This window comes from Leguminivora glycinivorella, chromosome 8, assembly GCF_023078275.1.
Source record: "Leguminivora glycinivorella isolate SPB_JAAS2020 chromosome 8, LegGlyc_1.1, whole genome shotgun sequence".
Classification (NCBI taxonomy): Eukaryota; Metazoa; Arthropoda; class Insecta; order Lepidoptera; family Tortricidae; genus Leguminivora; species Leguminivora glycinivorella.
The window spans coordinates 20,377,984-20,401,802 of NC_062978.1; the positions used below are offsets into that span (position 1 = coordinate 20,377,984).

The 23,819-nt window shown below is 36.4% G+C and overlaps 1 protein-coding gene across 1 annotated transcript; it reads left to right on the plus strand.

Moving 5' to 3' along the window:
* The first annotated feature begins 7,632 nt into the window (after positions 1-7,632).
* Positions 7,633-16,668, plus strand: LOC125229106. The gene is made up of 6 exons (XM_048133885.1): positions 7,633-8,344; positions 9,352-9,580; positions 10,947-11,193; positions 12,704-12,937; positions 15,600-15,774; positions 16,621-16,668. The coding sequence occupies exons 1-6, from the start codon at positions 7,829-7,831 to the stop codon at positions 16,666-16,668; spliced, it is 1,449 nt and encodes a 482-aa protein (XP_047989842.1). The 5' UTR covers positions 7,633-7,828.
* The last annotated feature ends 7,151 nt before the right edge of the window (positions 16,669-23,819 follow it).

Genomic DNA, 23,819 nt, shown 5'->3' on the forward strand with positions numbered 1-23,819 from the left:
ATTACGTATTCGTGAGACAAGGATGTGATAGCCGAAGAATTTTCACTGTTTAAGGGGAAAACCCTGATAATTGTATGATAAATTACGGTTTTCTATAGTAGGACATGAATTACAAAGTCTTCTGATAAGTGTAAAGTTAACTGAACTCATATTATCTACAACACCCGAAATAGAATTAATGTACCTAGATATTATTTTATACACCTACTATTAAACCAGACCTTCAAATTCACGCTGTGCAGTTATTTATGAGCAATAAACCCACGAATGCGAAACGAAACACGATACAATAGTTTTATTCAAATTAAGATGGCGGATTATATGGGACGGGAAATTCCAAATTTCTGTCCGGGTGCCGCGAGCGGGAGAGAAAAAAGTGCTGATTGATTAGAGTCGGTTGGCAACGATTTTGATAAGGGTTAAGTAATCTTCATACCTAATTTCATCGTGTTTATAGTGAACTAGCTTTTGCCCGCGGCTTCGCTCGCGTTAAATTCGAAAATTGCGGGTTGTTCCATACAAACTTCCACCCCCCCCCCCCCCCCTTTTAGGGAAGTTAGGGGTTAGAAAGAGACAAAAGTAGCCTATGTCACTCTACATCCCTTCAACTATCTCCATCTCCACCTAAAAAAATCACGACAATTCGTCGCTCCGTTTTGCCGTGAAAGACGGACAAACAAACAGACACACACACTTTCCCATTTATAATATTAGTATGGATACTTACGCACAGTAATAACCGGCCAATACCTAAACGCGAATAAATAAATGGGTAGTTACATAGGTAATAATATTAGAACATTCTAACGTTGACGATGTTATTTATGGGCATTTATATGACCGAAACCGAATAATTTTAACCTAGTATTTCTAGGTAGGTACTAGGTACTAGGTTACTGGGCGGATTTTTATTTTCTTGTCGGTTTTACTTTTTTTCCAAATGTGGGAATTTTTGTAGTTTTTCTACTCAGAATCATGAGATTCATGAGCTCTTTCGATTCCGCAAGAGAAAAAAAAATGTCTTACTTTTTTATTTCCACCGAGTTACAATTTCCCATAGAACTTGTTTGATCGTAACTCAGAGGAAAGCAAAAAAATGTATGGAAATTTTGGGACATATTTTGTCTCCTATTAGAATCGAAAGAGCTCATGATTGTCAGTAGAAAAAGTGTGAAAATTTCCAAAACTAAAAAAAAAGGGAATTCGACAACAAAATAAAAATATGCCCTACTCTCTCTGGGCCCGTCGCCAAGAGTAAGCCTGTGGGGAATGACAGTTACGCTAACGTCTGTAAATAGTGTGAAACACCTACGGAAAAGTGATAAAGAAACTTTGCTCCCTTGAAACAAATTACTACCTATTACTAACAGGAGGTAGGGCATAGCGAATGATATACCGCTTTATTTGGTACAGCACAGCAGATATCATCTCGCTCGAATCTAGAGCAGAGCCCAACTGGGGAAGTACCTCCGCCTTACAGAAGACCGCAACCAAATAGCACTAGACCCTACTCATAGTGTTGTGTTCCTGCCGATGAGTAAGGCTGCCAGAGCTCAACGAGGGTGCGGTGTGCTGGCGACGAAAGGACCTACGGAACGAATTTGTTCCGTCTCGTCCTTTGAGTCGTCGGGAACCCGAACGATCCTCGGTATTTGTACTCTGCTTTTTAGGGTTCCGTACCAAAAAGGTACAAAAGGAACCCTTATGGTGCGACTCTGTCCGTCTGTCACTGACACTTTCTAAATATCTCGAGAACTAAGTAGTACTGTCAGACATTTACATAACTATTCCAAATAAAATTAAAATATAAATATAAATGTTATGTTATGTAAGTAAATTGTTAACCTCTTCAAAATAAAAACATTATTTTTTTTTAAATTTATTAATATTAACTATAGAAAATTCATATTGGAAATGTCAAGCTACTAGGGCAAGTAGGGTATCGTTAAAAAGAGCTCAAATTGTACATATCAAAACTAAATTTATATTTTTTTTGTTGTGGAAAAAAAATAATTTTGAAGGAAAATGTAAAAAAAAATACCGTCGCACAGTGGATCGAAATGAATAAAAAATGGACATTCGCATTTTTTTCCAAAAATCCTATTTTAAAAAATGCTCTTCGGTTGAAAATGATATGAGAAATAAAAAATGTTATATAAAATTTTTCAAAATGAGGCTTATTTTAAGCAGAAAAAAATAAAATGTGTTTTTTTGTATGAAACTGAAAAATAGGTATCTTATTGTAAGAAAACCGTAACCGATCCCGCTTTCAAACCTTTACAATGTCATTGTCCTACTTTAGAACAGTAGAAAATAGTAAAAACCTTATCTGAGTAGGTGCCCGTTTTTTTTTGTAGTCCAATCAAAATTCAGTAAATACAACATTTTTCTTAGTGCTTTATTTTTTTATTTATATTAAAAAAACGGTGTATTTATGACAATTTAGTATAAAAACAAAATATATATGAAATTTTATTAAGGATAAATACAATTTTTTACAAGAAAATTGCATTGAAATAGAAACAATTATTGCGGTGTTTTTATTGATACTAAACAAATAGCTAAAATATACTTGAAATCAACAATAACGATATAATTAAATAAAAAAATGCATTTTAAAAATCTTTATTATTCACCACCTTCTTCTGTACTTCAAAACATGGAGATTAGTAAGCACATTCACAATATGCTCATAATCATAAATAATGATGTGTCGTTGAAATATCAACGTTCAAATCGTTTCACTAATTTATAACTTAGATATTCTAACCTTTACAATAATATGTAATTAAGTAATGGGTACATTAGCAACCTCGCTATAAGGCAAGTTAAGCATTTATACTAATTGCTCAGATCATATTCATTATCGTTAGTTACTTATCTACCATAAAGGGTTAATCCCAGAGTAAGTGTTTAAGTGGGGATATACCCAGTGTCCACAAGCTATTGATTCACGGGGCTGACATAATTGAACATTTTGGTATGCTGCCCATCGGAAAGATGTCAGAAGAAGCATCAGAAGCACGAAATAAAGATTTTCGCAATGTGAGGGAGCATCATTCTAGAAAATGTAGCCGAACAAAAACAAACGAAGACATATTGCACAATTTTTTGGTGTCATCTGATCCAAGATTGTCTTTTTTGAGGCCACCGCTAAGTAAAGCGACTAAAAAGACCCTCTCTTCTAAAGCTTTGGAATTATTAATAATAGAAAACATAAGCACTGATGACACTGAAAATATAGAAATGTTTGAAAGTGTAGAAGAAGGTGGTGAATAAAATAGATCTATACAATGTATTTTTTTTTATAACTTATATTGTTATTGTTGATTTCAAGTAAATTTTAACTTTTTGTTACTATCATAGTTACTAAAAACATCGCAATAAATGTTTCGATTTCAATGTAATTTTTAAGCATTTCCTTGTAAAAACTTGTATTTATCTGTATCAAAATGTCATATATATTTTATTTTTATACTAAATTGTCATGAATATACCGTTTTTTTATGAAAATAAAAAAATAAAGCACTAAGAAAAATGTTGTATTTACGACTTTTGATTGGACTACAAAAAAATAACGGGCACCTACTCAGATAAGGTACTATTTTCTACTGTTCTAAAGTAGGACAATGACACTGTAAAGGTTTGAAAGCGGGATCGGTTACGGTTTTCTTACAATAAGATACCTATTTTTCAGTTTCATACAAAAAAAACACATTTTATTTTTTTCTGCTTAAAATAAGCCTCATTTTGAAAAATGTTATATAACATTTTATATTTCTCATATCATTTTAAACCGAAGAGCATTTTTTTAAATAGGATTTTTGGAAAAAAATGCGAATGTCCATTTTTTAGGGTTCCGTAGTCAACTAGGAACCCTTATAGTTTCGCCATGTCTGTCTGTCCGTCCGTCCGTCCGTCCGTCCGTCCGTCCGTCCGTCCGTCCGTCCGTCCGTCCGTCCGTCCGCGGATAATCTCAGTAACCGTTAGCACTAGAAAGCTGAAATTTGGTACCAATATGTACATCAATCACGCCAATAAAGTGCAAAAATAAAAAATGGAAAAAAATGTTTTATTAGGGTACCCCCCCTACATGTAAAGTGGAGGCTGATATTTTTTTTCATTCCAACCCCAACGTGTGATATATTGTTGGATAGGTATTTAAAAATGAATAAGGGTTTCCTAAGATCGTTTTTTGATAATATTAATATTTTCGGAAATAATTGCTCCTAAAGGAAAAAAAAGTGCGTCCCCCCCCTCTAACTTTTGAACCATATGTTTAAAAAATATGAAAAAAATCACAAAAGTAGAACTTTATAAATACTTTCTAGGAAAATTGTTTTGAACTTGATAGGTTCAGTAGTTTTTGAGAAAAATACGGAAAACTACGGAACCCTACACTGAGCGTGGCCCGACACGCTCTTGGCCGGTTTTTATTCATTTCGATCCACTGTGCGTCGCCCGCGAATTCACCGAGAGATGGCGCTATACACATTAATAGTCATTAGTATAATTTATACTTCCAGTGAAGTATTTAGGTAGAGTTTAATCATTTATTTAAAACATCAACACAAAAGTTTACAGTGTTACACCAAAGCACTTATATGGTAAACATTAATTTATAATATTATTATAACTATTAACTACATCGTGCATGAGATTTAGAGTGAAAGTGTGGTCGGAACCCTCGGTGGGCGAGCTCGACTTGCACTTGGACGGTTTTTTATTGCTGTGTAGTACTTAACACAGCAAAAAGGAATGCACCTACAAGTTTCTAATGGGTTGGCAACGCGCATGTGACACCCCTTGAGTTGCAGACGTCCATCCATAGGTTACCGTTTTCCATCAGACGAACTAACGGATAAAAAAAATCTACGAGTAAAAAATTTAAAAATACTAGTCTATAAAACGTTAACATATGTACGAACATATGTTAACGAATATCTAACATGTTTGAACAAGTATTACAACAACATTTAACAGGATACAAAATACACGTCATGTCACGTCATAATCCGCGCGACGACCGCGACACACGCGTCCACACGGTGACGTCACAAACACCTCATGAATGGCAGCGGCAGCGGTTATCTCACGCGTGTCACAAAATTTACAACTTATCACCGTACTGGTATGCCGTACAGCTGATAATGATAAGAGTGATTATGCATACTTTATGTGTCCGGGCACGATATGAGATCAATGGTATGTACGTGATTAAAGTGATGAATTTTGGTCGTCAGGACACGCGTAAATCTAGCGTAGCCGCCATTTCTACGACGCGAAACGAAAACGAAACGCCACGATAGGCAGCCTGGCTCTGTCGCGACAATATTTTTTTTTATTTGTAGAGACTATTTTGTTTAGGCTTCCGTGCCCAAAGGGCAAAGTTGGACCCTATTTATATTCCGCTGTCCGTATATTATTATTTATTTATTTATTGTTCACAGTTGATGGTCATTTGTTGCCACAAGAATAAAACAGAAGTGTTTTACGGCGAAGGCGTGCCTACATAGCATTCTGTGTGAAGGATTCTGAAGTCTAATCCTGAGGGCAATCAAGTAATTCAAGTGTTGGAAATTATTTACACTCCCACCACCTAGGAAATTTCCTTTCCAACTTATATTGCAAATTAAATCTAATATATACAAGTGCGAAAAAAAGGAATTTCGAAACGAGTGGCTATAAATGAAAACATGACCGAAGGGAGTGTTTTAAATCGACACGAGTTATGAATTTCCTTTTCGCCCGTGTATCGTACGACGTTTTTCAGTACAGGCCCCGTAGCCGAATGGCATAATATATTTTTGCGACGCGAAACAAAATGGAAACGGCGCAGAAAGGTAGTCTGGGTCTGTCACTCCAATACGCAAGGGCGATAGAGATAGATAGCTACGAAAGATATATTATCGAATTATCGTGAGCGTTTCGTGAGCGTTTGTGCTCTCGCCTACGCACACAGATGGCCCTCCGAAGTTTCGACCTGACAAATAATGACCCACTTCTCGCACTAGTGCGTAAAAAGCACCATCTGTATTAGGTACTGAAATAGTACATTACGATACAAGTGCGTAAAAAAGGACGTTCTAAATGAGTGGCGATAAATTAGAACACGACCGTGGGGAGTGTTTTAAATCGACACGTGTTACGAATTTCCTTTTCGCACGTGTATCGTACGACTTTTTTTAGTACAGATGAGCCTCTGAAGTTTTGAACTGGCATATAATGAACAACTTCTCGCACTAGTGCGTAAAAAAACACGAAAAAGAAATTAAGTACAGTCAACCAATTGGAACCCTAAGGCTAAAACTATGTCCTAGGGTAAAACTACGTCATAGCAAGTCATAGTGACGTTATAAATCAGATTGTAAGAAATTTCTTACTGCTTGTCGTTTTGACATGGTTGTAGGAGTAGCCTAGGGTTCCAATTGGTTCACTGTACCTACCTAAAACAATAGTGTCCTTGAAAATAAAGATAACATAAAGAAATAAAAACGTACCCTGATTGTTGGTGATCAGGCCGCCAACGGTAAATAAAACACTGGAAACTTTAATTGCGGGTACCTACAGTACAGTTTATGATTTATGCACCATCTTTTACACACAGAAAATTTTAAAGCACACCTAGAGTATTTACAAAGAAAGTCTATTTACGCATAAAATTTATAAATTGTATAATATACAACTACTTATTGCAAACGACACATTTGTTGCTTATTGATATTACAGGACTGTGAAAAAATCTTCGGCAGAAAACATTTACCTTCTTACATACAAAACAAAAGAAGCGCGCTAGCAGCGGCGTCTACATTGTTGGCCAGGCTGCCAGTACGTGGCCAGCAAAAAGGCTGCTGGTCAGTGGATTACCTACATATTGTACTACTCTTTGAGTTACATTTATATTGTATTAGTAACCATTAACTAGGTTGTTTATCGGAAGAGGAGTCTCGAGAGCCTCGAGAGTCTTCGGTTTGATTTAGTTCATCGACCTAAAATAGGGACTGAGCTCACACTTTTTTTGCCATACTAAATTGAACCTTATCACCGGCGCATAAAGGCGTTCTTGACAGACTAGCAAAAGTGTGTCCACATGAGAGGGTCAAATTTGGGGCTGGTGTCCCTCTCGCACGTGTGACCAGTGTTAAAAAATTACTATAGTAGTAGTATTTTTACCTGTATGATAACTAAGTTTATAAACTTCTTAAATTATTTTCGTATTATATCGAGGCAAGGGTATTAATACCTTGTAACGAATTGGGAAGTCATTATTATGAAGCCATAAAACCAAAAAATTGCGCAATTATTAAAAACCTTTAATTGGGTATTAGTAGATTTGGTAGTAACTTTGAATATTGACTGGTATCCCCAAATGATGACAGTGATGACGTCATTCAAATGATTTTGATAGTGGTAATAAGTGCGAGAGGGACACCAGCCCCAACTTTAACCTCTCATGTGGACACACTTTTTGGCCTAACTACTCATTCTGGTTTAATTATAATTCTGTGGTTTAGTTAGATTGGTGAAAATCTCCGGCTTCGCAGCATGTTGCGTGTGCGTGTAACGGAACGTTTTACTATGACGTCACAATGACGTCATTGAAGATTGGCATTTGACATTTAGATTCGCTTTGTTTCGTTTTTGTTTTCTTTGAGAATAATATTCCTAAATAACAAATAAAGAGTATTTATTTATGTATAAAATGTAATTCAGTGAACGCAAAGTGTAACTTACCATAAGTGCAAGTGTTAGTTTTAAGTTGTGTGCACTCTAGATAGCTTAAAGTTGTGCTTCGATTTTGCGTAGGTTTTATATTGAAAGCGTGCAAATGAAGCCTGGAAAAAGTGCGGACGTGCGGGAGGAGATTGTGGAAGTTCATTCCGTGGCTAGGTCTCCTTCTCCAAGGCACAAAACGAAGTCACGATCGAGAAGTAGGTCCGGGTCGCGAAAATTGTCCAACGGGCACTCAGAGGCTCCAGAAGTCGTAGAAACTCCTGCACCCGATGAACAGACTGAACGGTCTAAGCGTGACAGCTGGATCAAGTCTGAGCAAGAATCTTTAGACATAGAACTGCCTATTCACGATCAAATCAAGCAAGGCATCTTAGGATTTGTTGAAAAGGAAATTAAGAAGTCTGATAAGAATCCCTCGTTCGTATTTTATTCTCACGATCCTACTGGTTTGGATGAAAAGTTCATGAAGAATTTGTCCCGGCCATCAAGTGGTCATAAAGAAAAGAGGAGCCCGTCATATAGAAAGAAAAAGAGGCATTCATCAAAGCATAGAGATAGAGATTTGCATGATTTTGAAATACCTGGTTCCAGTCTTAGTGCATTAGAAAAGGTAATGTAAATTGTTGTTGAACTTTAGTGTAGTTTTTCAATCTCAGAGCATGTAAATTTTCACATACACTACTCTTCAGGTTCTGGAATCTTGTAAAGTGTAAATGAGAAATGTAAGCTTGACCTTTACATTTGTCCTATAAGTACAGTCTTACAGTTACGTGAGTAAAGTCTTACACTGCTCTCTACAATTCACGCACACTCCACATTATTGTAAATATAATAACACTTGCTTTTGCCCGCGGCTTCGCTCACATTCAATTCGAAAATTGCCAAATGCTGCATACAAACTTCCCCTGCCCATTTTAGGGAAGTGGGGGGTTAGAAAGAGACAAAAAGTAGCCTATGTCACTCTTCATCCCTTCAACCATCTCCACTTTAAAAATCAGGTCAATTTGTCACTCCGTTTTGCCGTGAAAGACGGACAAACAAACAGACGCACACACTTTCCCATTTATAATATTAGTATGGATTGGTTACTTGACTTAACATTACACATACACCCTGTTTTTATTGAATTCCGTTAACTTTAAGGGTAGGTTCTTTAGATCAAATACATGATGAGGCCAATTTCATGATGAGGCCTGCGTTGCGGATAATTGGTTGTAAAATATTTAGTGTTATTTTTGTCCAATAAATATTTTATGAGATTAATTTCTCTAAGAAACAAGTATCTTAACTTTTACAGTTATCAAGTTATTAAAAAAATTAAGATAATTACTGAACATGTGTGTTTGACATGTGCCGTCAATCACTTGCCACTAACTTGAATGTAATTCTTAAGGGTCTCTCACACTAATAAATTCATTTATTATGTTTGAAAACGATGAAAAAAATTATTTTTTAAAAGTGACATACAGGATAGTTCCTGATAATGAACCTAACAACGTGTCGAATTTACCGGAAAACTAAAATAAGCACGGCGTGTAATTCACTACAAATGTCTAGCGTGTGTGTTACTTCCTTCAATGACTAATAAAAAAAATCTAATAACATCATTTGTTACAGGTTGATGACTATTTAAAAGAATACAACAAGGATGAGGTAGTAACTCTAAGTGGTGAACTAGAGATAGAAGCGAATGATGTAGAAAATAACAATGGGTCCTCAAAAGAGCACAAACCTAGAAAGACTCGACGGAAAGTGAGGGACGAGAGGCAAGATACAAATGCAAATGGGAGTGATGTTAGTCCGAAGGTGTTTAAGGCTGGGAGTAAAAGTAAAGGAGGGAAACCAGGTAAATATCATACAAACTCAAGAGGTTATTAATAACAATATATTGAAACACTGAAATACTGAAACAGAAAAAATCACTGATCACATATTCTGCCCCCCTCCACTCTTATCCTGGATCTGGATTCTGGATGCCCTGACAACTGACACTATTTTCTGGCTTAATGTTTAATGATCTCAAGCTGTACCCTGATTGCCTAAACATCCAACAATCAAATCTCAACTGGGGGGCAATTGTAACTGTTCCATTTTCTCCATTATTACACTATGGTGTTGAGTTCTACCACAGAATATACAATAGTACAAGTACAGAAGGCCCACTGCTTTGATGTTCACGACATGCCGCCTTTTTAAATGCCTACAAAATTCTAACAAAGAAACGAGCCGCACGTGTGCGGCGCAAGGTGATAGGGTTGCCTACGGATTAAAACAATTTAATACTCAGATAAAATGTTATACTATTATATTAAAGTCTTGGGTAGTTTCTAGGTATATACATATATATAGTATTTATATATTTTTGTTTGTTCCAACATCATAAGCTTTATTGAATCTTTTCGGGGGACTTAATCAATAGTAGATCTGTGTAAACATGTCCTATGGTATTTATTTGATTCATGATATCTATTTAACTAAGCATTATTAGCCATTCCACACGCGGACGTCGCATATGAACTTAAAAAAAAACTCGCGACTTAAAGTAACATTAGAAAGTGCGAACGTGCGTTCCGTGAGAACACGCGCCACCCCTGATTAGGCCGCGAACTCGCGGCCGCCAGCATGTACTTGTAGCGCGGCGATAGAATCGCGGAGTGAGCCGCCCCTGGTTCTACCATGTATCCACTGAATGCGCCTACACAACACTCTATTTAATTATGCAAACATTGTAAAACATGGAAAAAATGGATTTGTTACATTTGTCCCCCAGTCGAGATTTGCCCCTCTATACCTTACTGAAAAACATGGTTGTACTCAAATTTGTCTGTAGGCTCTTACATAGATTAAATATAAGAAGATCATACATTAAAATGCGACCGCCTAAGAACGCGCATACACTACACCACACATAGATGGCGCCACAAAAAATGTCTTGTTGCTATTGATTATTTTGTAGATTGGCGTTAAGTGTCACTTTCAAGCTATAAATCTATGTCAAAAGTGACACTTGTCGCCATCTACAAGTATAATCGAAAGCTAGCTTTTTGTAGTGCCATCTGTGTGTAGTCTACACCACACATAGATGGCGCCACTGTATGCGCGTTCTTAGGCGGTCGCATTTAAATGTATGGGATGGTATGATCTTCTTATATTTAATCTATGGTTTTTACCAAGAAATTTTCTGTCCTAATACTTTCACAATACTTTTTCAGCGCGACCGACAGACTTGTCCGCGATGCTGGAAACTCTTGAATCCAGTATGCCGTACCATGACCAGTATATTGACAACCCATTCTCCTCACCGTCACCTCTCACATCACCCAATGATGAGAGGCTCAACCCGTTCGGATCTCGGAGGCCAGAGAAAATCTACTTGCAGGGTGGAGGCACCTTCAGAGCTGTGTCTAGGGACAGAATTTTAGAGTCACAGCAGTCTAGAAATGAAGATAAATACTTGAGGTATATACCTATGTTATCTTTAGTGTACCTACTTTTTATGTTTGAATGGGCCAAAATTATTATTGTTCTTTGGTTCCAAGTCACATATGTAGACAACCGGTCTGGCTCAGTCGGTAGTGACCCTGCTGCTGAGCCGCGGTCCCAGGTTCGAATCCCGGACAACCGGTCTGGCTCAGTCGGTAGTGACCCTGCTGCTGAGCCGCGGTCCCAGGTTCGAATCCCGGTAAGGGCATTTATTTGTGTGATGAGCACAGATATTTGTTCCTGAGTCATGGATGTTTTCTATGTATATAAGTATGTATTTATCTATTTAAGTATGTATATCGTCGCTTAGCACCCATAGTACAAGCTTTGCTTAGTTTGGGGTTAAGTTGATCTGTGTAAGGTGTCCCCCAATATTTATTTATTTATTTTTATTTTATATGTACCTATGTGCTAGCTGCACAACTGGTGCTGCTGTAATTTTTTCGGCTTTTCTATGTTTTTCATTAATTTAAGTAGTACCAACAGCCGCAGCATCACATAAACAACAAACGTTAAAAAAGTGTATTACATGAAGTCAAGGTAGTGATGGATTAAAAAAAAAGATGTTGGTACCGCATACTCATGTCAGCGCAGATGTGAATTTGAAAAGAGAAAATAAAGAAGAAGAATATTTATTTTTGCATAAATCTTAAATCCTATAGAGTGTTAAAATTTTGAAAAAAAAAACCCCAACATAGTGGACCGATTTTCATGAAAAATAGCTGAGGATACTCCCGACTAACTCAGCTTTCAAACAAAAAAAAAACTGAGTCTAAATTGGTCTATCCGTTCAGTAGCTAAAGCTATGATGCCAGAGACAGACACGTAAAATTCCCCGTCGGTTTTGCGTCACATAACATTTTTTTTCAGTACAGATGGTGTTTTTTTTACGCACTAGTTGCGAGAAGTGGTTCATTATATGCCAGGTCGAAACTTCGCAGGTTCATCTGTACTGAAAAACGTCGTACGATACACTACACGTGCGAAAAGGAGATTCGTAATTCGTGTCGATTTCAAACACTCCTTTTTTACGCACTTGTATCGTAATGTACTATTTCTCAAACATGCAATGAAATATTGTCTTTACGTTCCTTAAAATGGGCTGGGAAGTATCGCTTTTTGGGCGCAACAACTCGAGAGGACTGTAAAGGGATTTCATATTATTTTTTAGGCCTAGGCCTGCAAAGTAATTTTTTTTTTATAAAATATTGTCCTTTAGAGCATTTTTTTTTTATTTCATTGTATGTTTGAGAAAAGCACTATACATGCCTCGGCGTGAAAACGGATTCCCGGCCTCGTATCCCTATCCGCCTACGCTCGCTCGGCCGTATATACCCACTTGGCCGGAAATCCTCATTTTCCCGGCCTCTGATGTAATGTACTATTTTTATGTGTTTACATGTGTTTGAGATAATCAGTGCCACTCAAACAAGTCTCAAATAGTATACAATGTATATCACAGGTTGTTTGTGCTTGATTTTTTCAGACTAGGCGACCTGACGCCACTGGATGTAGCATTGACAGCACAGAAGGCCTGGCGCAGTTGTGCGTACGCGTGTCACGGCGTTCTAGGCGGTGTGTCGCTCATGCATCTACTGCTGATCAGCTATTCTGACAGTTTGGACGCTGGCCATCTGTCCTTCCACGCTGTAGTGACTATGCCATACGTCGCTACGTACTACTTTCTTTGTGTGCTGTGTCTGCTCTCTGTTTTGGATAGGTGAGTTTTTTGTTACGCCGTGGCTTGCGTGGGCGACGGTCGCGCGATGATCGCATACGAAATCAAACCTTATCGATATGGAAGTATTAGACGCACAGAATTAGATTTAGATAGAAGAAACGAGTTCATTTATTTGTATGGCGGCCGAGCGTGTCAGATTTTATACTGAAGTTGTTACTTGCCTGTGATTTTAAATATGTCTCAGGCCCTTGAGTGTTGATAAGTTTTATGTTGTTGCAATTAAATATCATGTAACGAGGCATTTTTAATGTTTTTGTTGACTTCAACTTACAAAAATTGACGCCCGAAAGCTGCAAGCTGCGATTAAAGACGGACAACTCAGTGGATTTCACTGAGTTCATTTGACACGCTAAGTAGATACGTTTGCTTGATCTATGGTTTATAATTATGACATCTGTGATTAGACGCGACGGCGACGGTCGCGCGACCGTCGCCCACGCAAGACACGGCTTTATACACCCTGTTTTTATTGAATTCCGTTAATTTTAAGGGAAGGTTCTTTAGATCGAATACAATAAATTTATATAAGAAGCCTAGCGTCTTAACTCCTACGGTTATTGAGTTATTAAAAAAATAAAATAATCACTGAACACGTGTGTGACAGCCTTTACCGATTCCTAATGTTATTTGTTTTGACATGTGCCGTCAATCACTTGACACTAACTTGAATATTATTCTTAAGGGTCTCTCATACTAATTATTAATTCATATTTATTATTTATGAAAACGATGAAAAAAATATTTTGGCGAATTTCACTAAAAGTGATATACAGGATGGTTCCTGATAACGAACCTAACGACGTGTCGAATTTCACGAAAAAAAAACACGGGTATGTTTTCAGCGATTAGATAGATCGATAGATAGGATACACTTTATTGGCATACCTCGTACGTATAATCTCTTCATTTACGAAGATGCGTGTTCGGTCCGTAGATTAATAATATTAAAGGTTATATTTGACAACTTTGCGCGTCAAGTCATGCACGATCTATAATAGTATATTGTGCAACAAGGGCGGTAAGAGGGATTTTGTCGACGAGTGTTAAAACTCGCGACAGCCGCAGGCTGGAGAGAGTTTTTTTTTTTTTTTTATTTATTTATTCTATATTAAAAATCTTACATTTGTTCATACACCAGAGTGCCATGAAACCCTATCAGGTTTGTGTTGACACTCGATTCGTGGATACATTTTACATTTAATTTATTGTGATACATAGGATAAATTAAAATTACAAAGCAATAACTTACACTATAAAATTAGCGGGTAAAAATGAAATAGCACCCACTCAAGTAGATACACAACCGACCGTGCATTGCATTCCTTATCTCACTACATCGTGCGCGTCCAGAAGGACTTAAGCGGCTAAGGTTTTCCGTAAGCGTATCGCGTTAGTTAAGTAGACGTTAATTAGAATAGATCGGACGAGTTTGCGTAGGCACTGAGTGGGGCGAGTGGCGGATACAGGATGATTTTCTTAGCTACCAGCCAATAATTGATCCAAGAACAATTAGTTAATATATATGCATTAGCTATTAAGCTTAATTAGTTGTAGGTGTTTAATTATTTCTTATTTAATATCTTTCTAAATGTGTATATATCATATATAATTAATAATTTTAACATATTATGTTAGACACGAGTTTACAAAATCCTTATAGACACGAGTTTACAAAATCCTTACCTCCTGAGTTACACAATATTTTTCATCACATTTGAGAGGAAAACAGAGAAAAAAAATCATAAGGCAAAACCTTCGATGAATGGCGGTGTTGTACTGCCCGTTGCTATGGCAACGCGATCAAGCGCAAATCGAGATGGCCGTCACAATTTCCTGCCAGATAGCAAATTATAACGATTTATCGTCATGAAATTTACAAAATAAATGTAAAATACACTGAAATAATTGTAAAACGTAAATAAAATGTATATTTCATACCGTATAATATTATTTTATTGCTGAATAGTAAAATTTTAGTTGTGCAAAAAAATCCTTGGCTGATTGAAACATCCTTTGCCTGAGGTATTGTACGGATAGTATTCATTTTTAAAACTAAATCCATTATTCCCTTCAGTACACGTACATGCAATGAGACCTTTAGACAGCAAATGTGATAAAATAGTATTTTATACAATCGTGATATAATACACAGCTTTTCAGTCGAGTACCATGTTGGCCTAATAATACGGTACGAGAGTGAAAAGCTTAATTATATCACTATTGTATACAATATTTTTTCTGCGAGTCATCATCTTCATCATCAATGGACGGAAATATCATCATTCAAGTTAAAATTAATGTTAATGGCGTCGTTCACCGTTGTATCAACATCGAATTACTTGGCAACCAATTGTTTGTAATAACCGTCTGTGATTGGTCGATAACGCGACAGATAAAAAAAAACGTGTTTCAGATGCAGAACAATTTGCCAGGTATCGCAAATTAGTAAAGAACTTGTATGAAGTTCTATTTTTGAAATTATTACAGTTAACTAAAAGTGAACTGTAATGAAATATTATAGTTGACTAAGTGTCAAAGACTATCTAACACTGAAAAGTCAGCACTTATAGTTTAGTCTATGGTGTCCTAATTGACAGATTACAGACGACGAGTAGTAAAAAGTAAATATCATCTGTTTCAGGCTAGACGTAACAAGTTTGGACCTGAGCCGGGGGCTGCAGCCGTACTTTCAGCCCATCGTGCTAGTGATCCTCTACATGGCGTGCCTACTAGTCTGCACGGCTGCCCGCATGTACGACGACCTTATGGTGTATCAGTACGCGCCTTTGGTCGCCAACTACACCAATGTTACCACTGTAAGTAACAGCCCAATGTGTTCTCTATGGCGTACTTGTTAGTTTGTAAGGTTCTCAAGTCATGTATGACGACCTTATGGTGTATCAGTACGCGCCTTTGGTCGCCAACTACACCAATGTTACCACTGTAAGTAACAGCCCAATGTGTTCTCTATGGCGTACTTGTTAGTTTGTAAGGTTCTCAAGTCATGTATGACGACCTTATGGTGTATCAGTACGCGCCTTTGGTCGCCAACTACACCAATGTTACCACTGTAAGTAACAGCCCAATGTGTTCTCTATGGCGTACTCGTTTGTAAGGTTCTCAAATCATGTATGACGACCTTATGGTGTATCAGTACGCGCCTTTGGTCGCCAACTACACCAATGTTACCACTGTAAGTAACAGCCCAATGTGTTCTCTATGGCGTACTTGTTAGTTTGTAAGGTTCTCAAGTCATGTACGACGACCTTATGGTGTATCAGTACGCGCCTTTGGTCGCCAACTACACCAATGTTACCACTGTAAGTAACAGCCCAATGTGTTCTCTATGGCGTACTTGTTAGTTTGTAAGGTTCTCATGTCATGTATGACGACCTTATGGTGTATCAGTACGCGCCTTTGGTCGCCAACTACACCAATGTTACCACTGTAAGTAACAGCCCAATGTGTTCTCTATGGCGTACTTGTTAGTTTGTAAGGTTCTCATGTCATGTACGACGACCTTATGGTGTATCAGTACGCGCCTTTGGTCGCCAACTACACCAATGTTACCACTGTAAGTAACAGCCCAATGTGTTCTCTATGGCGTACTTGTTAGTTTGTAAGGTTCTCATGTCATGTATGACGACCTTATGGTGTATCAGTACGCGCCTTTGGTCGCCAACTACACCAATGTTACCACTGTAAGTTAACTAAAATAACCGTAATACCTATTGGCTATTGAAGTAGCATTGCTATTTCCAAAGAGGATCGAGTATAATAGAGAGTTACTGTCGAAGTAAAATGTGTAATCACAGTACATAGACTGCCATCTCTTGACACAGGCTTAAAACTTTTGAACCTCAGTTTTGACAATTTGGCTCATATTCTTAGCTTGATATGTTTTAAAATGTCAAATATTAATATTAGCGCCATTTAGCTGAGCGTACCCCAAAGGTGTAATGCCATCTAGGCCACTGTACCTTTTTCTGTATGGTACTGAGGTACGTTTTTTTCTTAGTCTTTATCTGTCTATACGGAGTTATATATGTCTTTGCTATTTCTCAAGCTTGTTATACAGTCTTATAAAGAAAGGTGTGGGATTATACCCGCGAAATCATTACAGTAACGGCAAATATACCTTGCAATCTAATCAGAACCTTTCAAACCAAATAAGTAGTATTTCTTTGGGTTCATTGCATTTTCAAGGTCATTATCATAGTTATTCCATTGTTTATTCAGTCTGTTTTAGTAGGTACAAAAACCAGTGACCCATTTCTCAAAGCTGAAAGTTACAAGTTGACAACCACTTGTAAATTGTACCTTGTAGCTTCGAGAAGTGGGCCACTGATAACATATTGTAAAAGCGAGGAGTTTTATCGAATAGAAGCAGCGTTGAAAGTATGCGATCATACACGTTAAACTTTCGTGAGACATATTCAAATAATTGCTGCAGCAATAGCGATATAATAACGTGAGTACAACCGTAGATTCATTAATTAATTGTATGCGATCATGGTTGAGCTGAGCTTACAGATTAAAACAATACCTATACGGTATATAATATCCAGAGGGCGGAATTGCTCATGGCAAAAATCAAACGTCAATAGAGTTGGAACGTTAAATTTTATCGACATTTTCAGCTATCGATAAAAACAGTCACCTTTTAAATTTCTGCCTTTATTTGACCTCTGATTAGCTATTCGACCATTTGATTTTGACCTCTTTGACTAGATTAAAAGTAAATTGTATAACATTTGAATACCATTTTTGTCACTAGTCCTCTTGCAAAAACGTTTGAAAAAAAATGGTTAATCTAAAACGAAAAACAGTCAACAAATGGATAAAGAAGTATCCTCGTCTTACTTACGACGAAAACAACTCAATATACTGATAATTTCAGTTCAATCGATAGTCGATAAAATTTAACGTTCCAACTCGATTGACGTTTGATTTTTGCCATGAGCAATTCCGCCCTCTGATAATATCTGTTTATCGCATGCTTTTAAAGCTGCGCTGACCCCATAAAAAACCGTGCTTCAGTCAATTGACTAAGGCCGATAGTCCACTATCATAGATCTATGATCATAGATGTAGGACTCATATAAATGTGACAAACCTATGACAGTGTAATAACAACCTATGATTCATATTGACTATGATCATAGAACTAGGATCCTATTTGACAGCATGCGTACAAATATGATCATATGTGGCTGTGGCGTCTCCTTGTCAATGTAAACTCAAAAATGACGTCGTCAAAATGCAAGAATTTTGAGTGGAATATCGAAACTACTAAAGTAGTAATAAACCTCTACGAGGAAAATGAGTGTTTATATAATAACCTTTATCCCGATTACAAGAATCGAGACAAACGATTGTCAGTAATGACAAACATTGCTAGCTTATTTAGTAATTCAACAGGACGGGTGTGCCTTTTTATTTTTATTTTTTCTCATTTTTACGGCAATTAATAAAATTGCACTCTCATAACAACAGAAAACGCAGCTACATCGGTATCCATCTTGATTACCTGTGACGTGTATATGATCATATTTCTATTGATAGTGTAATATGGAAATATGTAAATGCATCATATACAAAAATGATCCTAGAATTTGACAGATATGAGATCATATATCTATGATAAACATATGATAGTGTACTATCGGCCTAAAAGAAAAACTGCATTCATAGTTTAAAAAACCGGCCAAGAGCGTGTCGGGCCACGCTGAGTGTAGGGTTCCGTAGTTTCCCGCATTTTTCTCAAAAACTACTGAACGTATCAAGTTGAAAACAATTTTCCTAGAAAGTCTTTATAAAGTTCTACTTTTGTGATTTTTTTCATATTTTTTAAACATACGGTTCAAAAGTTAGAGGGGGGGGGGACGCACTTTTTTTCCTTTAGGAGCGATTATTTCCGAAAATACTAATATTATCAAAAAACTATCCTCGTAAACCCTTATTCATTTTTAAATACCTATCCAACAATATATCACACGTTGGGGTTGGAATGAAAAAAAATATCAGCCCCCAGTTTACATGTAGGGGGGGTACCCTAATAAAACATTTTTTTCCATTTTTTATTTCTGCACTTTGTCGGCGTGATTGAAATACATATTGTTACCAAATTTCAGCTTTCTAGTGCTAACGGTTACTGAGATTATCCGCGGACGGACGGACGGACGGACGGACGGACAGACAGACATGGCGAAACTATAAGGGTTCCTAGTTGACTACGGAACCCTAAAAAAGAAAAAATGGAAATAAGCCCTTTTGAAAAGACACTCCAAATTGTTCTCCAAGCAGCCAGACGGGCTACTTTTCTTCTCCAGAGTCCTGAAATCTTTTTAAATCATCCTCAACCTGAACAAGTTGCTCCAGTTCAAACACTCACAGACCATCGGATGATGGCCTTGACTTATTATAAGCTAGCTGTGGAAGATGATGACAAAATGATTTCTCTATTCTTTAGGGGCCTAAATTGTCTCCAAGTAGTCCGATTTCCTTGCCTCTCTTCTCTAAACATTTGTAATATTTTATCCTTCTATCTTTTGATTGACATAATACGCCGTTGAATTTACAGCCTTAAAAACCTCTCAATTTCTCCAAGCAATCCAATTTACTGCTTTTAAAGTCAGGTTCTGTTCCAAAGTTTTGATCTCTATTAATAACAAAGCGGTCTTGTCACGCCCCATCATTTATTTTAAAGGAAATGAATATTTTGACAGCCACAAACGTCACAGTACCAAATACAGGTTAATTCCTGTCTACATTGTTTTTTGTTGTTGTTGTGTGTTTTCTTGTAGTACTGGCCAATTAGGTCTTTTGTTTCGTAGGTAATACCTAAATAATGCATTTATTTTACAAATGTAATTCCTTGAAACCAAAATTTGTATTATATTTTTGTTCAGCATTTCAATCCAGTGTCCTAGTCTTAGTACCTAATAAAATTAAGCATAGTTACAATACTATGTTGGTGGCCGATCGAATGATCCGGAAAATTGTAGAGTTCCTGTGCAGCGATTTGACGGTAGACTCATTAAACTAATACGTACGCATATACATTTGTTACGTTGCTTTAGTTCCCCGAAAGAATAACCGCCTGGATACAAGGCCCCGCACAGCGGGGCTTCGTGGTCAGGGACGAGAGAATAGTTTCACGTTCCATTATATGCCCAAGAATTTCACTATCTTCCGGATCTTACGATCGGACGCCGACAAATATATTACTCGGCATTTAATAACTATAATAAAAGATACATTTTTATATAACATACCTTTATAAGATAAGATAATAACAAAAATACGGCAGCTAATAACAATACTTAAATAAGTCTGATTGCTAGTTTTAATTTAATTTAATGCTTAGGAAAATGTTATGCTTGTGTGTTTTCGACTTTCTCTAGTCTTACGCTGCGTCCACACTTACATATAAAAAAAAAATATAGGACATTCTTACACAGATTGACTGAGGCCCACGGTAAGCTCAAGAAGGCTTGTGTTGTGGGTACTCACTGTACTCAGACAACGATATATATAATATATAAATACTTATAATATACATAGAAAACATCCATGACTCAGGAACAAATATCTGTGCTCATCACACAAATAAATGCCCTTACCGGGATTCGAACCCGGGACCGCGGCGCAGCAGGCAGGGTCACTACCGACTGCGATATAATGATGTATTCACATATAAGGTTTTGACCAACGTTCGTGACGGATACTCATTTCCCTATATTCATCACATCTCTATATCTATATGTGTGGACGCACCCTTAGCCAATGATATTATTATCAAACTTTGATGTAGTTTTTGTTGCATATTAAGGTAAACGTCCCAATGGATGACACTGACCCAATGTATGACTATTTCACAGTTTATTTAAAAAAATAAGAAATCGGTTAACGGTATAAACAAGATACAGGACTTAATCGATCGTCAGCGTTATCTAAAGACTGTATCGTTAAGTATGAGGACAACTTTGAGTAGCCGTATTTATTTGCTATTATATTTTTTTCTTAAAACAAGACATAGGCTTAATAAGGCACATAATAAGGTTCACATTTTGTCCTAGAAACTCGACGTAAAGCAAGTGGTTTAGACAGTATTGACTTAATCCTCCCGAGTAACAATTACGATTCCGGACAAATGCTACTAGAAAATTCACAAAGTGCGTAAAAAACGATACGATTGCGAAAAAAAATTGTACTGTGTGAACCTCAACGACATATGATCCACAAAGCAGAATATCTGGACATAGTCTAGCCATAGTTATTTTTAAGAAATAAAGTTCAGGATCTGTGTATGGCGGCCATTTAGAGAATGTGGCATGGTGCTTCCTCTAACTCCGACTTTGATGTCGAATTTAACTATCATACACTGTTTATATCGATTTGGTTTAGGCACTGTTCAAACACCGTGAATGTCAATTAGACTTTGGCCTATGGCTAATTTTTTTATCTGTTTCTCTCATCCTGCTTGCATCAAAAATTTACGACAATCCGGAACGTTGCTCAAAATAGCGTTTTTTTTAATTATATAAATTCACCGCATTTATTCTGCAAGTACCCAATTGAAAAACCATGAAGAGGACTCTTAAAGAATATATTTTGGCAGCATATTAACCTTTGTTTGTTGAAATCGTGCAAACAGTCATTGAAATATTCTCAAATTAAGCCAGATAGGGGTTGTCCGAAATTTATTTGCTAGACCTTAATGAAAGTACCATAAAGTCTCTAAAATAAAATAAAAATTAGACCTTCTTATATCAAATAGTGCTTAACAATACCTTCAGATCATACTCTCGGAACATAATAATATAAAATTATGCACATGTCAACATTTAGACGAGGTTTGTTTTGTCCTTATACTTATCGATACAGTCCTTATGAATTTTGTTTAGAATTTGTGAATGATAAGTTTAGTAATTTTTATTCTGTGGGGTAGTTTTTGCAAGGAGGTGCATCTAGCTGGTTGTGCGTCGTAATTTTTACTAAATCTGTTAAGAAACTGCCTTTGAAAAGTGGAAATAAAAACCAGGATTTTGAAGTTACTGGTAAAACATCATTATAAACTGTTAGATGATACATTAAACAATTGATTTAGTAAATTGAAAGTAGCTTATTTTCCTTACTTTCGTATTTTAAAGACATGTTATTCACTGGAACAAATTTTTAGATTTTACTAGTGTATGACACCCGCGTCATTCATTGGCACAAAATGTAATTTCACAAGTTTTTATTTTGACAATAAATTAAGGAAGTATAACATACGTATAATATACCCTGTAAAAATAAATGTTCTATCTATCACGTGAGTAGTGTCTGACATGGGTGTCATACACTGTTTTACTATGGATATAGAGTGAATGACAGGTACGTATTTACATGTCATTCATTAGGTCTAAAGTATAGTGTCATACACTGGTTACAGATATAGATAAATAAAAGTAAAAATGCCTCCAAACTCTAAAAATATAGTTTAGATGACGTATTAAAGGCATTAGACGAAGTATCGAGAGGGATAGCTGTTGCTACAGCAGCTAATAATTACGGAATTACCGTATCACACTGTCATACATTAGGACAGCCAATTTTTTTTTCCATAGTCATATATTGGGACATACGAGTTTTCGCGTGTTATCCATTGGTACAATTTCAGGTCTCAAGGGAAACTGAAATTATAAAGAAATGTTATTACTATTATACAATGTAATGTTTCACTGACATAAAGGAAGGATTGGTTCATAAATCTGCATACACCAGTAATCTGTATGGGTGATATAATAAGTAGTTTTCATAGAAAATGTCTCAAATCCCTCCTAATAGTGTCATTCATTGGGACGTTTACCTTATATAAATGTATATTTATCTGCTTACTATATTTAGTGCTATATTCGAAAAATATAGGTAAGCGATAAGTGGATATCATTTTCAAAATATCAAAATGTTAGCTATATTGTTGTTGAAAATATCAACCATTTCTAGTCAAAAGTTGAACTTTCATATTATATTAGTTTTAAGTGTGTATTAGGTCTTAAAATTGATATTGAATATATAATTTCCTTGGAGACATTTTGCTATGATATTGCTCTTTCAGGAAAAAGTATTCCAAAAAAAAGTACCCAGGTACAGTCTGACCAAAAAGAGTAGAAATTAAATAGTGGCAACATCGTCGTGCCGTCCCGTTTTCTCACACATATTGATTTGAAAGGGATGACATTACAATGTGGCCACTTTTTAATTTCTACTCTTTTTGGTCAGACTGTAGAATTGATATGAATCTAAATATCATTTGGCTATAAAATTAATCATAAAGTATTGAAGAACTATCGCGACACTGTCACATTGGATCAATATTAGCTTTTCTACACAAAAAATACTAAAAGATATAGCTAAACAATGATGAGACACACTGACATTTATCCCGCCAGGCGGCGCCTGTGCAAGTGTCTAGTCGTGACTCATATCACTGGCATTCATATGTGTGAGAGAGAAAACATATCTTCTTTTCGCTCTCACTTATGTAATTCTTTATCTGTGCAATGGACTAATAAGATGGCGCCATCTGTCATAATATTTGAGTGTGCCTCCTCATTGACAATTAAATTACAAATCAGAGTTACAACACTTACAATAAACGCTATGGTATAGATTAAAATAAAATTGTCAGAGTGTCAAACCAAGAAATAAAGTGAAAATCAAGTCATACAAAACATTGCCAAATAGTTGTAATACCTACATATTATCTCCCAAATACGTATTTTGGTACCTTCTTTTCGGAAATATAATACTTGACTACAAACGTACTGTATAATACATATAACATTTTCAATCTCACCACGTTTTTATCTGT